The sequence below is a fragment of the Pseudovirgaria hyperparasitica genome, assembly GCF_010093815.1.
Source record: "Pseudovirgaria hyperparasitica strain CBS 121739 unplaced genomic scaffold EJ05scaffold_5, whole genome shotgun sequence".
NCBI classification, from domain to species: domain Eukaryota; kingdom Fungi; phylum Ascomycota; class Dothideomycetes; order Acrospermales; family Acrospermaceae; genus Pseudovirgaria; species Pseudovirgaria hyperparasitica.
The window spans coordinates 1,455,647-1,471,334 of NW_022985553.1; the positions used below are offsets into that span (position 1 = coordinate 1,455,647).

The 15,688-nt window shown below is 49.2% G+C and overlaps 3 protein-coding genes across 3 annotated transcripts; 1 reads left to right on the forward strand and 2 right to left on the reverse strand.

The window, feature by feature from the left end:
- Positions 1-507: 507 nt before the first annotated feature.
- On the reverse strand, positions 508-1,924 carry EJ05DRAFT_484835 (transcriptional co-activator; the record flags this gene model as incomplete). Its single annotated transcript, XM_033745389.1, has 4 exons — positions 508-1,178; positions 1,233-1,341; positions 1,390-1,661; positions 1,741-1,924. The coding sequence occupies 4 exons, from the start codon at positions 1,922-1,924 to the stop codon at positions 508-510; spliced, it is 1,236 nt and encodes a 411-aa protein (XP_033602406.1).
- A 485-nt stretch (positions 1,925-2,409) lies between these two features.
- EJ05DRAFT_499146 (ARM repeat-containing protein) lies at positions 2,410-10,582 on the reverse strand (the record flags this gene model as incomplete). The annotated part of the gene is made up of 4 exons (XM_033746789.1): positions 2,410-2,970; positions 3,018-8,285; positions 8,332-10,406; positions 10,462-10,582. 4 exons carry the CDS (start codon positions 10,580-10,582, stop codon positions 2,410-2,412), a joined length of 8,025 nt encoding a protein of 2,674 aa, XP_033602407.1.
- Positions 10,583-10,724: 142 nt separating this feature from the next.
- Positions 10,725-15,683, forward strand: EJ05DRAFT_316790 (ATP-dependent RNA helicase A). Its single transcript, XM_033740731.1, has 3 exons — positions 10,725-11,565; positions 11,753-12,440; positions 12,489-15,683. The coding sequence occupies exons 1-3, from the start codon at positions 10,833-10,835 to the stop codon at positions 15,511-15,513; spliced, it is 4,446 nt and encodes a 1,481-aa protein (XP_033602408.1). The 5' UTR covers positions 10,725-10,832; the 3' UTR covers positions 15,514-15,683.
- The last annotated feature ends 5 nt before the right edge of the window (positions 15,684-15,688 follow it).

The following is a 15,688-nucleotide window of genomic DNA, read 5'->3' on the forward strand; positions in this document are numbered from 1 at the left end:
ACAGAGCAATCACTGCTGAGCCCCTAAAGTAATCACTTTTTCAATTCCTGAGGTGGTGAGGCGCCGAGGAGAGAGAGATAGATTGACAGATGGAGAAAGAGCTTCACCATCCTACACATCATCTTAGTTTCCAGAATACCCTTTGACCTCACACAAGGCCTTCCAAGCACATCATGTTTCCAGTATATACACCACAGCTCCTTCAGAAATTAGATCGCCGTGACGAGAGGGGGTATCAGAAATCTCATAAGCAACCCATCCGCCATTGCAACACAGCCCAGTGCGCTCAAATGTTTGGACCAGGCCAATCCGGTTGCCGTGTCTATATTATCTCAGAACGCCGGGACATGCCAAAACCAGTAACCCAGAGAGAATGTAACATGCGGCGCATATATAAACAATAAAGACCTTAAGGCTTACAGCCCCAAAGCTGGCCTGTCTTCAACGCCGTGATGCAATATGATATAGTAGTCGTAAGAAATGAAGGGATATAACGCAATCTAGACGTCAGTCGCCGATAGCCAGGATGTCGTCAAGTGCAGAGTGCAACGCGTTCTGATCGACGCTTGCCGCACCCTGCCACCCAAAGTCCTGTGCTTGCTCGTCAATATCCATGGCATCACCATTTGTCAAATGGTTGTTGATAGTAGCCTTGGGAGCTTGTGCTACTCGCTCAGCCCTTTGTGCAGTTCTTTCGTCAGCCTTCTGCTCCTCAGGATCTGCCCAACCACTAGCCATTATCTGGCCGGCGAGGAGCGGCACGGCCCCAAGATATGGGTCACCAAGTTGTACTGCAATCTTGAGGTCACTCATGTTGAGCGGCTTACGCTGGTGATTCGCTTCGACTTCGGCGGGAAGCAGGCCCACAGCATTCTTTTGAATTTCACCTCTCATCCACATATCCTCCTCTTTCTCTAGTTGGCGCTTGAATGTGCCTGTTCTCACAAAATTCTCGCCGTTAGTCGCTACCCGTCCGATGAACGATGAAAGTGCCTCCTTGATGTAGAACTCGGCCGCGAGGCTCACAAATTCCGCTGCCCCTGCTGCCGCTCCATTGGTGAGACCTTCTTCGTAACATATGGGAACCATCCGCGCTTGGACAGTTTCAGGATCGGGAAATTCGTTTGTTTCGACGAAGAGTGGTTGGTTGTATCGTTTTCGGATCTCTGGCTCCCAGTCTGTTACATAGTATAAGCAAAGCTGATGCTACTCGCGAACCTGAGAGCACTCACTTGTTTTACTTGCGAACCCGCCAGCGGAAATCGCAGTAGCATCTGGTAGCCGCAGATTCCGAGCTTGATGATACTCGTCCATTGTGCGTGTGAACATGTCAAATGGGTCCTGCATGCTATTGTTAGCTCAGTCCAGTATTCTTGTGCGTGATTGCACCTCTTGGATCTGTTTCAGCCTCCGTCTTTCTCTACCAGTTAAGGCCATGACCTCCGTTTTTAATCGTTGTTCGGCTCCATCTCCCGATGTTGGCTTCGCGACCAGTGTAGGTTTATCATTTGCAGATACCCAATTGGCAACACCTGGTTCGGGAGGATCGCGTCCAGCATTGCCGTATACAGCAGCTATGAATTGATTGTGGAGGTGCACTCGTTGTGCGTTGACACCTATAAACGGAGTCCGCCTCGAGAGTTCGTCCTGGTTGAGGGATCCTGGTTGCCAGGCAGTTGCATTAGCTTCCTGTGTTCATGAGAGAGTTATGGTGTCGATGGGATCTTGAGCAGTATTCACCTAAGACGAACAAGCTGATTGCTTCTTTATAGAGAGCCCAATCGTGCGCTCCGAGCGCAGATTGAAGCGCAGTGTATATAGGTTCTATGTCGATCCGCGGGGCGGTTACTATAGGCTTGGAGGGTTTGGTCTGAGGCGTGGTAGAGTTGGGGAGGGATTTGGAGGGTAGTATGGGAGTCGACATATTATTGAGGAGCTGTTCTGTGCGCACGACAGTCGCCATTTTAATGCTGAGCAAGTCTGGTGAGGGAACAATGCGACGTGACAATGCGGACTGGGACGGGCGGCGCAACGCCGTATGGCGCACTTTAAGGAAGCGCAATCCTAGGAAAATGTTGGAGATGAACTCAAATGTCTCTCTGAATTGAAAATGAAATGTATTGATGATGAAGGAGATGGAACCTGTCGCGATCGCAGGCACGCTATACACAGTATGCGGAGGTAAGGTCAGGTCTGTCGTTTTAGCGTGAAATGGAACCGTCCACCCATGCATGAGGTACCAGAATCTTTGACACGGCACGCATAGTTCTCCGAAGGAAACAAAATAGTCATTGAGCAACATAGTGGATGCCGAATTGAATTTCGACAGACTTTAGATCTAAATGACCATAACGCTCGTTGTATGCCTTTTTGTACCCTCACTAACCATCACTCGTATGCTCACGGACGTTAATCGTCGCGAAGGGCACTTTCACCCAAGTCAACTTTGCCAACGCTCCAAACTTCTCTCTCATCTTCCTTCTCATCACTAGACAAACCAAGCCCCCCATGGCCACCTTCGGCTTCTTTTCTCTCCCTGGCCTGCGTCCCCAGCCGCGTTGCTACTCTTTTAAAGTAATCTTGCATGCTTCGCTTCTGGTTGGGGGCCAGGCTCGAACCTGGACCTGCCATGTACTTATCAAATACTACAGTCTCTTCTTCCACAACCGAGAATATCTCTAAGAACGCAGCCTCTGCGGAGAGTTTGATGGGGATGACCGGATCTCGCACACTTGCAAATATGGGCGGCGCAAGCAGTGGGAGATGAGGTCTGACAACATCGCTGTTTTCTCGAGCCACCGTACGAATGACCACAAGAGCGAGTCGTCTAGTATCGACAGGATTTCCAGGCTGTATGATCGGCGCAAGTGCTTCGAACAGCGGTTTGACTGCATCGAAATTTTTGTTGCTTGATTCGGTCAACAAATATTTACCTGCTGCCAATACGCAATTATCGACAATCTCTGGTTGCTAAAAGCCATTAGCGATGGTCCGTTAGGTGTCGAAATGGCGCTTACTTTGTGCTGAATCCCGGAGCTGATTACTGTTACAGTCTCTTCTTCGAAATCTCTGGTAAGTCTAACGGCAGCATCGAGCAGGACAGCATTGAGGTCAAACACCGAAGATCTTGTGAACTGCGTCGTAAGGACGCGAGACTTGAGGAGCTTTTCCACCGCATCCCCCTGAACAACCTTCACCAAAGCGCCAAATAGTCGAGCGTTGGTTATCGCTGTTGCTTCATCGTTATCACACTCATCGGCATCTATCAGACCAAGAATGAGATTTCTTGAGGCTTCATTCATGTTACTGCCTGCCTTACTGACCACTTCAAACAACGCCTTGAACATCGCGTTCCTGACTCCGGTGTCGATCGTCTTAGCTCCAGTGACAAGCTCTGCTATCAAAGGATCGATACGTGGTGTTAGTGTGATGAGGGTACCTAAAGCCTTCGCAGCTCGAGTGCGAAGGACGTCGCTTGATGTATCGGCCAATGACTTAGCGAATGTGCGTTGCAGCTGTGGCAAAAAAGGCTTCAGTAGCGTTGGTATCTTCTCGAGAAGGTTATTCAGGGTGAACAAGATTGCAGCTTTGACCTCCACAGAACGTTCAGAAACGACGCGGATAAGAGGGCCAGTGATTTGAGTAACGAAGGGTCGTAGAGCATCTCCATTTGTCCGATCGACGATGTCTGATATCGCCAGAGCGGCTTGCTCACGCTGGGTCGCCGTACCATTCATGAGACCTTGCAAGAATATAGGCAATATGGCATTTATACCCTTGGGTAAAGAGAAGCCTGGAAGGTTGGATCCTTTGACACCAACGTGGTTTAGGACTTGGCGCGTTGAAATGACCAAGGAATCCATTTCCTCTTTTCGCAGTCGCTTCGTCAATTCACTGAGCGCGGCCCAGGCTGCCTTGACGACGTCTTTGTCGCTGTCGTCAAAAGAGACAAGCAGAGCTGAGATTAAGCTCTCGTGGTACCGAGCAATGTCTATGTCGGTACGCGCAAAGAAAGCGGATAGATGCAAGTCTGCGGTGGCTCGTCTACGGTGGTCGTCATGCTTGACCAGGCCTAGCATAACGCTCATGGCAGTATTAAGCCCATCATATTCATCCACAGAGAGCAAAACAGTATCAAATGCTGAGCTGAGTTCTCTCCTCAAATCCTCGTCCTTAGTGCTTACTATGTTTTCAATAAGCGCATTGATGATGTTGGGTAGGCGCCGCGTCATGGTGTGTCCGGCGACTTCAGCGAGGGAAGCAATTGCGCGTGCATTGAAAGCAGTCATTGGTGTTGTTAGAAGGGTCGGAAGTAGCGTCGGGAGAATGATGTTGGATCTCATGTTGTCCGTCAACAAAGTGAGCAACGCAGAAAGGGCATTTTGAGCGTCATCCTCGTTACGCAGAAGGTTGAGGAGATAGGGCAGGACTTGATCGACGGCTTTCTTCCCTAGAATACGCTGCAACGAGTCGAATGCTTCTGCTGCAGCTTCACGGACCTCTGAGTCTGAGTCCACAAGTGCCGTTCGAACGACAGAAATGAGTGTTTTCTCGTACTCCTCAAGAACCTCAGTCGACGCGGCAGAAATGAGTTCCTTAAGCGCTATACAGATGCCTTGCTTGGCATCGCTGTCCGTGGTGTGAAGTCCCTCTTCTAAAGTAGGTAGAAGGCTTGCGAGAACACCTTCACCAGCTTTGCGAATAAGTTCTCCGAGCGCATTGCCCGCAATAACCTTTTGCTCCATATTGGAACTCGCAAGGCGGCGAATGAGCAGCTGAGTAAGAGTCGGAATAAGCTCACGGAGTATACGAGGAGTAGCTACCAAAGCCTTCCAGACATTGATGGCGGCGCTTCGTACAAGACCAGAAGTATCGCAGCGGCATATATACAGCGCAGAGAGAACCTTGTTGCGTTTGTCTTCCCCGAGAACTTCAAGAAGAGACTGTCCGGCTTCTTTCGCGCCTTCTTCGGCTTCTTCTTCCTCTGTAGAGCCTGTGATACCTGTGAGGTTGAACAGTAGATCTCCAACAAGCTCGACTGAGCTAAGACGGATCCGGTGGCTATCATCAGCCAAACCACGCTCAAGTTCGGGCAGTAGTAGGTCGATTGCTTTGCTTGAGAAATTCTTGACAAGTAGTCGTCCAGCTCGTAGTGCTGTTTCACGAATCGTCTCGTTGTCATCTGCAAGACCGCCGAGTATTGAAGGAATGATTTTGCTGAGGTAATTGGCAAAGCTGTTACCAAAACAGGCAGGTAAAAAGATGAATAGAGACATGAAACCTTCTCTGACTGATGACTTTGAGCTCTGTACATTTTGAAGAATCGATGGCAAGGTCTCTTCCAAACGAGCCGTTCCAAGCCCAGCGAGCACCTCACTGAGCGCCTGTGCCGAACCCAATCGATCTCCAGCGCCAGTGTCTGATTTGAGAGTTGCCATCAAGCTGGGTATCAAGTCCGGTAAGGCATCTTCGCCAAGCTTTTCGATAAGTGAGCCGAGAGCTTTGGAGGCCGTAGCTCGTGTGGTCGGCACTGGATCAACGATTGCAGTCTTGAGTCCAGCAACAAGGATTGGCAAGTGAGCAGTCAGGTCTTTGCGCTCTGTTAGGTGAGCCAGACTTCCAATGATTTGACTCGACTTTCGTTTAGTGGCAGACCTATCACCAAGCCCACGTTCCAAAATCCTGACGACAAGTGCAAGCGATGGAGCGTCTAGATAATGGACGAATGACACCTTTATCAAGGCATCCAGCGCGTCATCAGTGTGTTTGGTAGGATCACTAAGAGCCTTCAGAAGAACATTGACTGTACTCTTGATCTCAGGGTTACTGATTACCTCACCAAAGCGTTGCAAGCTTCTATTTGCAGAGGCCCTGACTTCTTTATGACTGTCCGTCAAGACTTGAGTCAACGGTGGAATTATCTCTGGTAGGCTCAGGGCAAGTTGCTCAGGGTCCAGATACGCCATGGCCCCCAGCGAATCGCAAGCTCCCTTCTTACTGCGCCATTGTTGATCATCGAGGCCCTCGAGAAGAGTGGGAAGTACTTGCTTGACACCGAATGAACTCAGGGTCGAGAAGCATACCTTCGCCGCGTCTAGACAGGCTTCTCTAACGTCAGCACTACTGTCGCCAAATCCAACCAGAAGTTGAGGGACCAGCTGAATAACATATGGTTCAAAAACTCGTCCAAGTACTAATGAGAGCAATTCGTATGCCAGAAAAGCTCCTTGTCGTTGGTTTGCTTCTTTCTTGTTTTCTGTAGCACCCTTCAACGTTACGAGAAGGCGATATTCACGAAAAGCAATGATTCCTTTGCCACTGACGATACCAGCGAGACCGTAAGCAGCACCTCGACGTTCCGCGTACTTTTTCGAATTGAGTAGTTTATCCATCATCTGCTGAACATATGCTGAAGTTTCCTGGCTACTCGCTTGCACCAATGGCGGCAGACACTCTGCCACTGCGTATTGGACAGTTTCAGATGGCGTACTGAGAGTGTCTAGAAGACGTTGAACTACCTTTGGTACCCGATTGTCTCCTGCCTTCAAGTGTCGAGCCAGAGCACCATAGAGAATGATGACTGCCTCGTTGACCATGTCATAGTCTGCAGAGCCTCTATCTGGTCCTTCCAGGGCTTGCTCGAAAAGCTGCATGAGCTTTTCGACATGCGTTTTACCTTTCGAGGCAATGATCGCCGTACAAGCCTCGATCATACCATCTCTGACTGTTGCGTTACGATCACCAAGTGGCCCAGCTTGGACCATGAACTCTATAGTGCTAATGACGCGAGACTCGACATATAGAGGTGCGAGTTCCCTGTAGGTGTGAGCAATGCCGTCTCGGGCCTCCCATAGGTCAGTAAGATTGGTCTTCTTGACGAGGCCATACTCGTCTCGCTCTGGCTCGCGAGGTTTCGCCTTTTCTTTGTAGATTGCCTCCATACTGGCCGTAATAGTTTGAAAGATGGTAGGATGAAGTCGTATAATTTCAGCAGTAGACCGAGCAGCAGCTCTACGTAGTTGCTTGTCACTAGACTCGAGGTAAGGCAAGATTTCCGTAGCGGACTCTGGTCGGACTGTGAAGCCACTGTCTTCCCAAATGGTCTGTGCGATCTCGACGTTCTCGGCAACATCATCGTGGCAAGCAAGCCATATCTCTTGGAGGAATGTCAAGTCGCTTAGATCAATCTCTGCATCGATAGCTTGCAAAACAGATGATCTAACCGAGATCTGAGGAACGATTGTTCCTTTCACCAGTGTAGAGATCTCCTCAACGGTTATGTTGGCCGCCAAGCTCCTGCAGAGATCGATCAGCAGGTCTTTGACAAGCTTGTAATGTTGGGTATATCTTTGCATAGTGGAGATCAGAAGTGCAAGCAGTCGCTGACGAGGTAGTCTATCATCCGAACACGCATCCGTATGCATCGATATGAATTCAAGCGAGAGAACGATCTGCTCGTCCGCCTCATCTACGGAGGTCTTGGAGATTCCACCTCGCTCCAAAACCAGGAACAGAAGCGGGAAGATGTACATGAGCGATGCAGAGTCGAACGATCTTTGTTCGCCGAGGAACCGAAGTCTGTAGAGTATACGGGTTACCATGTCGCCAAGATCTTCTGCTTGTAATTCTTCTGGGAGATTTGAGTTTCCAATGGCGCGTAATGTTGCGATACCAATAAAAGGCCTCAAAGTACCAATTCTTGAAGATATACGTTCGGAACATTTGATATAAGCGTCTGCTGGTGCGTGACCGAGTAGAAGACCTGCACCATTGCTGATTGCCTGCAAGAGGAGCTGCAAAGATTGTCTGAGCCAAATATCAGAATCAGTCGGAGGCCCAGAAGCAAGGCTTGCAACAATCCCTACCCCACGCCGTAATCTTGATTCGATCTGTGCTATTTCACTACGAATCGTTGATTCCTTTGCAAGCTGCGCTTTCAGTTTTGCCTGCTCGTCCGCGGTGAGCTTTCTCGTTTGCCCCTTCTTCTCGGCTAGTTGAGCTCGAAGGTCTTCTTCCCATTTGAGAGTGTCGTAATCTTTTGCGGTCTTTTGCAGGCTCTGCGCCGGACCCTTGTTCGCAAGAACGTCGACAAAAGCTGTTCCTTCGGGAGTTCGAAAAATGGCCGCTTCCGTGGGACCAACATTCTCCAGCTGGCTGGGATCAAGATCAGTCGCGATCTGTTGCAGAATAATTGGTATCGCTGTATCGGGTGCAACAAAGGCCAAGTCCGCAGCCGCGTTTCCAGCAGCTAATTGGACCTTGGGCAGATTCCGGTTTAGAGGATCCTATTGATATTCAGTGTGACACCTAGATAGGGACAGGGTTTCTTACCTCAGTAACCTTGATGATATTCTGAACAAGTTCGACACAGCTCGCTTTTACCAATGCTCCTGGGTCGTTACCAGTCCGCAGACACAAGTCAATCCAAGACACACGAGGGATGAGTTCAGGCCGAGCCAGTATGAGTAGATCTCGAAGTTGAGGTCCGATGATCGTTTGATCGTAGTTTTTATTCAGCGTCTTCGCTTCTTCTGGTCGCATGCATATCGATGAAACAGCATGCTGAAGCTGATCGTTCCCAGTTTTTGCCGCCAATGCTGCAGTATCCTTTTCATTCAGCTCTGCTCTCCGGTACCAGTTCCATAGACCGTCAATTATGATGTTTGCGATAGGCATAGGTTGTTGAGAGTATACCAAAGACAGCCCCCGAACGGCTTCTTGACGCACCTCACTGGGCAGACTGCTTGCGGTCAGACAGTAGATAAAGGCCTGTGACCACGCATCTCCTAAACCACTGTCTGTGCTTGCTTCAGCTACAGGCGATGCAACAGATGCCAGCGCACGAATCAACCATACAAGATCACACGAGCCCGTCAGCTTTGTGTAGACACGATTATTCAAGAGGAATGATGGCTTCGGTTCGGCCACGAGAAGTGTCTTGATTGCCGACACTTTGCTCTTTAATGCATCTATTTTGTCGTCACTGACCTCGGCTAGACGGGACATGCAAAGGGAGGTAAGTATGTAGCCTAGAACCACAAGGCCATTCTGCGCAGCCGGGACTGCGTTTGTTTGTATGTCATTCCAAGAATCGATGAATGCGCTAAGAGGGGCACGACAGAAGTCCAGAGTATTTGCCTCGTGCGATGGGACCTTCCAAATGATCTCCCCAAAGCGTAGCGCCCACACTCTTCTTATGGGTAACTTCTTATCAGTGATGCCTTTAGCAAACGCTTGCGAAACCGTGCTTTCAACATTTGCACCAGCCACGAGTATTTCCGTCACGTGCTTGGCAATAGCGTTCACTTCGGCGTTAGCCGCTTGTTCGCTGCTTTCTTTTAGTGCGACTTGAGCGAGCGCTGTTGCTATTTGCGGAAGCGGTGCATCGTGTCCTTTGAGAGCAGCCAGCATCTGGGCGTGAATTACTTTTTGCTCAGCCCCTGGGACTTTCCCTTGCTTGAGCGGAGCGAGTAGTTCCTCTGCAACCTTTTCAATTGTCTGCTGCGTGTGGGAACGGGTGGCAAGAGCCTGGAAGGTGTTGGAAGCGCCTATTCGGATGATTGCGCTCGTGGACTTGATGTTCGACAGGAGAGGCTTGAGAAGACTGTTTAAGAGTATATCCGATAAATCCATCTCTAATGGTAGCGAATTGACGAGGGTCGCTAACATATCATTCAAGACAACTTCCGGTGCTCGTAGAAGAGCCTTTTCTATGGCGGGAATAAGCTCTTTCTGTAGATCCCCAATTCCCGCGAACGTGTGAAAGAAATCATGCATGCCATTAGTGATGTGCTGCGGAAGGGCCGTCTTGGAACCCAAGATTTCGCGTGCGTAGAATGCATAGTAATCCTTCTTCACATCTTGAATGGAGGGCGCAATGGATGTTAATCTTGCACATACACCAGCAATCACACCCAACGCAACAGCATTCTTAGCTTTAGAATTCGCGCCTTTCGCTGATAGTGTAGAGACGAGTACTTTAAGCACTTGCGGAGGGTCGTGTGCCGCCTTGAAGATAGTTCTAAATGCACGGCGCGTTATCACCAAAGCAGATTGCTTCATAGTCGCCTTCGCATCAGTCGACATGCAGACTTCTAGAATTATAGCATCTGCACCGACAATCCTGAGACCGTACTTGTCCCATCGTTCCTGGCTCTTACTGATCGCAACCAACACAGTGGTACACCATTCCAGCAGCACAAACGCATTCGAAGGGGCCACGCTAGTCTTGGGCGCCTCGGTCTCGAGTAATCTCACGAATATATTCAATGCGCCGTCTGCGTATTCTCCAGATATAGCTTTTCTCAGACTATTCTGTACAGCTCGACGTGACGGTCGGTCGGCATATCGGGGGTATGTATCGAACAGTAATGGGACAAGGTGTTGCAGAGTAGCTGGCGAGAGATCTGGTGAATGAGTAGTAAGTTATGTGTACTTTATCCGCAGTACACTACGACATACCCTCCGCTACAAGCTGTTGACTGATTGTGTCGAGTGCGGCTAATCTACGTTTTGTAGAACCACTGAGCAATGCCTTCCGGATATCCTCGGCGGAGGTATCGGATTCTTTGACCTCCGCCATGTTTTGTAAATTGACATGGAATAAGTTTTTGGTGTGCAAACGAGTATTGCTCTCTGGCTGTGGAGCTCTCGTTGTGGACCCCTCAGTGCTCGCGAATTTCATCCATGCCAAGATTTCCGCCGAACTAGCAGCTGCCCCAATTCGGTCATCGCTCATTCTTATCAGACACGTATAAGTCACTTCCAATCTCTCGCTTTCATTTTCGCTGCACGATTTGTTCTTTTCCCGTCCTTACAGCTCCTAGTTTTCAATGGCTGCGAAGAAAAAGAAAAAAGCAGCCTCAAATCCTGCCAGAGGCTTCGCAACAACGTCAATAGCTAGCAAGATAAAAGCTGATGGCAACACAGAATCATCCAATATCTCCGAAGCTGGAGACGCGCAGCCCGCGGCTCCAACAGAGGCTATTGAGAAACATGACCCTGCTGTTGTGAAAGGCCACGAGAAGGATCTTGCGGAGCTGACCCCAGAGGAGCTTGAGATACAGCTTGAATACAGCGAATTTCAACTTCTTGTAGAGAAGCTCTCCCCAAAAGCCGTCCGGGACACAGCCAGGACACTTTCGCGCATCAAAACAGAGCGACGTGTTCTTCTATCCAATAGCCAGATTCTTTCGACCAAAGACTGGCTCGAGGATGAAGATGTGGATCATCTAATGAACTTGAAATTTGTTCCAAGCGTAGAACCAAATCCTTCGCCGACTGTACCAAGGTCTATCTTCAAGACTGCTGCAACTGAGGATCTGCTGTTGAAGCTTTGGACCCTCCAACAGATCCTCCTTGGTCTATACTTTCCTTCGAGTAGAGTAACCGAGGCACTGCTTTGGATCTGTCAGACAGCACCTTGTGTAATTCCTGAGGGTCTGCCTTGGGGTGTGCAAGAATGTCTCGACTGGCTGACTGTTAATTGTACCACTGAGGAGCTTCGTGATTTTGAATTTATGCAGAGACACAACAGTCGCGCAAATACTACCTTAACCTCTCCTGGTAAGTGTGTCGATTGTAAATATCCTCTTCTTTTTCATCTAATTGTTGCCATTCCGGTATGATTCTCCCCTGTATGAATCTACCCACGCGTATGACTATCAAGAGCGAATCGTGAGCCTGAGACGTTTTAACGCACTAGCGAAACGGCAGTTTTGAGTTTCTTTCCTATGTAGCTAACTCTGAGCAGATAAAACGTTACGATCTGGATCAAGCATCAGATCTAATCTGTCGCATAAAGCTGCCGTAGTAGAACCCCCTTCACAACATGCTCCTGTGGTGGACATTGCACCATTTGAACCGGACGACAATGTCTCTGACCTTGATAGCGATATGGAACCCGATGACATGATCTCAGCATATCTGAAGGTAAAATCAAAACTCTTTGAGGCCGCTCCTGCCAGCTTTGCTCGTAAAGGACGTGGACCGCAGGACAAGAAGGAGGTGAACATTAACTCCAGTCTTCGTATGCGTAAGTTGAACCGCCAGCTTGAGCAACTAGAGAAGGACGTATTGTTCGATCAGAGTTTGGCCGACGAGAGATGGCATGCCCAAAAAGTCAAACTTGCGCAAGAAAACGCGGCGAAAAAACGACTAGGAATTGATAGTTCCAATAGCAGGAAGCGCGATTCTAATAACCTGTCCAAGATGATAAATCCCGCCATGAAGATGACATTGGATTCTGACAAAGTTAATGGTGGTTCCGATGTGGATGGAGACGAAGATTTACTTGGTGCCATGTTTACAGAGCCCGAGAATGGGGGACATCAAGCGACCACCAATATAGCCACGGGCGACACGAGTATAAAAATACGTCACTTTGCGGAAGCTAAAGGTCTCAGCCCAAGACGCATCGTAGAAGAGACTCTAAAAGCAATGTAAGTCGTGTGCATCGATCCCTGGTCGTTGAATGCTGATATGCGAAGGCTTGTTGGCGCAAAGGCAACGTGGAAACATATCTCTCCTACAACGTATTCCAGTCGGCACTCTGTTTCAATACACTTTTCGAATCCCCCAGAAGCTGAAAGACTGCCGTCAATACCTGGACTCGACATATTTTGGATCAAATCCAGAACGCTGCGATTGGACATGGTCGATATCGCCACAGATTCCGAAAAGCAGAGCGAGTCTTTCGTCGCTACGACAGCGCTCTTTGTAGTGTGCAACTATTTACCAGGTGATGATAAAGCTTATCTACGTCTGCCATCGGTCTGGCGAGACCTTTACAAAGAATTTGCCGAAGCGAAGAAAGAGCAAACTGATGCTGAGGCACGGAAAACTTTGAAAGAACTTCGGATTCTGATCGATGAACAGAGAGACTACGATGAAGATGAAGACGTAGTGCTAACACATAACTTTCTCAAGCGCGCTAAAGAACGTGAGCAGCAGACATCTGACTCTGATTCTGAGCGAGGAGAGTATCGGCCTACAAAAGACCCTGAGAAAGTGAAAGCATTATGGCAGAACAAGATCTCGACATCTACATATCAGCGGATGCTTCTTGGAAGAATGCAGCTGCCCATGTACCAGTTCAAGCATGCTGCTTTATCGGCTATCGAAAATCACCAAGTCATAATCCTTTGCGGAGAGACCGGGTGTGGTAAAAGCACACAGCTACCGGCCTACATACTGGAGCACCAGCTGTCGAACGGCCGGCCCTGTAAGATATATTGTACAGAGCCGCGTCGAATATCGGCCATTTCCCTGGCTCAACGCGTATCTGAAGAACTGGGTGAGCCAAAGAATGCGGCTGGGACACACTCGTCTCTCGTGGGCTATGCTATCAGGCTAGAGTCGCACATTAGCACTGAGACTCGACTTGTCTATGCTACAGTCGGAATTGTACTGCGTATGCTCGAATCTCCTCGTGGATTGAACGACATAACGCACTTGGTCATTGACGAAGTCCACGAGCGTAGCATCGATACAGACTTCCTGCTCATTGTGCTTCGTGGCCTAATGGAACGACGCCCTGATTTGAGAGTAATCCTTATGAGTGCTACAGTTGATGCGCAGACATTCTCACGATATCTAGGGGACGCTCCTATCCTCAATGTGCCCGGGCGAACGTTTCCTGTCAACACTCGATACTTAGAAGATGCTATCGAGTTTACTCATTACAAGAAAAAGAATGACGACGCAGGTAGGGAGGGATCTTCGAGCGACGATGATGATCCCGGCACAGAATCAATGTCCGGCATACCGAAGAACCTCCAAGGCTATAGCATCGCAACGCGGAATTCTCTTCAAGAATATGACGAATACCGTGTGGACTACAATCTCATCATGAACCTAATCACGAAGATCACGAATGATGCGTCTACAACCCATTTCAGCAAAGCTTTCCTGGTCTTTCTGCCCGGTATCGCAGAAATACGCACATTAAATGACGTAATTCTCAACAACTCTGCTTTCAACGAAGACTGGTGGATTCTCCCTCTACATTCCACCATTGCTAGCGAGGATCAACAGAAAGCTTTCCTGTTCCCCCCTCCCGGTGTTCGCAAAATAGTGCTCGCGACCAACATTGCTGAAACTGGTGTTACGATTCCTGATGTTACCTGCGTCATCGATACTGGCAAGCACAAGGAAATGCGATTCGACGAGCGCCGCCAGCTCTCTCGTCTTGTACAGTCTTTCATCTCCCGTGCAAACGCAAAGCAGCGGCGCGGCCGTGCAGGTCGTGTTCAAGAGGGTCTCTGCTTTCACCTCTTTACAAAGTACCGCCACGATGAACTGATGGCACTTCAACAGACTCCTGAAATGCTGCGTCTGAGTTTGCAGGATCTCGTTATGCGCACCAAGATATGTAAACTTGGTGCCATCGAAGCAACACTCTCAGCCGCCCTTGACCCTCCATCGACCAAGAATATCCGAAGAGCGATTGATGCTCTCGTGGAAGTCAATGCACTGACGCCGAAAGAAGATCTCACCCCTCTTGGTATACAACTTGCGAAACTTCCGCTGGACGCTCACCTAGGGAAGCTTGTATTATACGCATGTATATTCCGCTGTGCCGATGCCGGTATTACTATTGCAGCAATACTGAGTTCAAAAAGTCCGTTCGTGATACCGTTTGGCGCACGTGAGAAAGCAAATGCGGCCAGAGTCTCCTTTAACCAAGGCGACTCCGATCTTTTGACCGAGTATGCGGCCTATCGTGCCTGGAAAACTGTCTGTCTTCAACCCGGCGCGCGAGAAGTCGAATTTTGTCGAAGGAACTGTCTTTCTGCACAGACCTTTTCTGCAATCGAAGAACTAAAAGCGCAGCTTTTCAGCTCGCTCGTCGACGCTGGATTCATTTCGCTATCAGCTGAGGAGAAGATCGGGCTCAATCGCGCACGCAACTCGCGGGCTGGATTCGGCCGCAGCAGAGCATTCGTTCCAGTGCCTTCTGCCTCTGACACACATTCAACCTGCGACGCGCTTGTTCTGAGTATGCTTGCAGTTGCGTTCCATCCGCATATACTCACACGTGCGGCAACTGCAGCAGGTGGTGGGGGCAGTGGAAAGGGGTATACATCCATCTCCTCGCCCTCGCCGATTTCTCTCAATCCAACATCCGTCCTACGTTTATCACCACCTCGAAGTCCGTATGCGTTATTGTCATATCATAGTATTTTAAGCACGTCAAGCTCAAATGCACCAGCTGCACATGGTCTGAGCCCGGTTCCCATATTACCTTTCCTGCTCTTGGCAGGCGATGCGGATTTCAAAGTGTGGGCGAAGGGTGTGGTGTTCGATGGCAATAGATTGAGGTATCGGGTAGAGAGTAGCAGGATGTGTGTTGGGTTGAAGAGGGCCAGGAAGGGTGTTAGAAATATTGTTGAGGGGAGAATGAAGAACAGCGGAAAGGGATCCGGGAGCAAAGCAGAGAGGGACTGGATCGAATGGTTCTTGAAGATGTTTGGGGAGTATAAGGGGGATGGGAAGTGGGGCAAGAAGGTTTAGTGTTGGGTTGTATGGGGGCACTGGAAAAGAGCCATGGGTGTCCAAATGTTGACTTTCCCGAATGAGAATGAAACTTGATGTGATGACATGTTAAAAGGGAGTATACGAAAATGCATGATAAATTGGGGCCTAGATCAGCTCTAATATAGAATACACACGATCTACAATCCAATAC

Coding starts and splice junctions, on each gene's coding strand:
- EJ05DRAFT_316790 (XM_033740731.1), top strand. CDS start 10,833: ATGGCTGCGAAGAAAAAGAAAAAAGCAGCCTCAAATCCTGCCAGAGGC. Junction 11,566..11,752: donor TACTACCTTAACCTCTCCTG/GTAAGTGTGTCG, acceptor AACTCTGAGCAG/ATAAAACGTTACGATCTGGA. Junction 12,441..12,488: donor GAAGAGACTCTAAAAGCAAT/GTAAGTCGTGTG, acceptor TGATATGCGAAG/GCTTGTTGGCGCAAAGGCAA.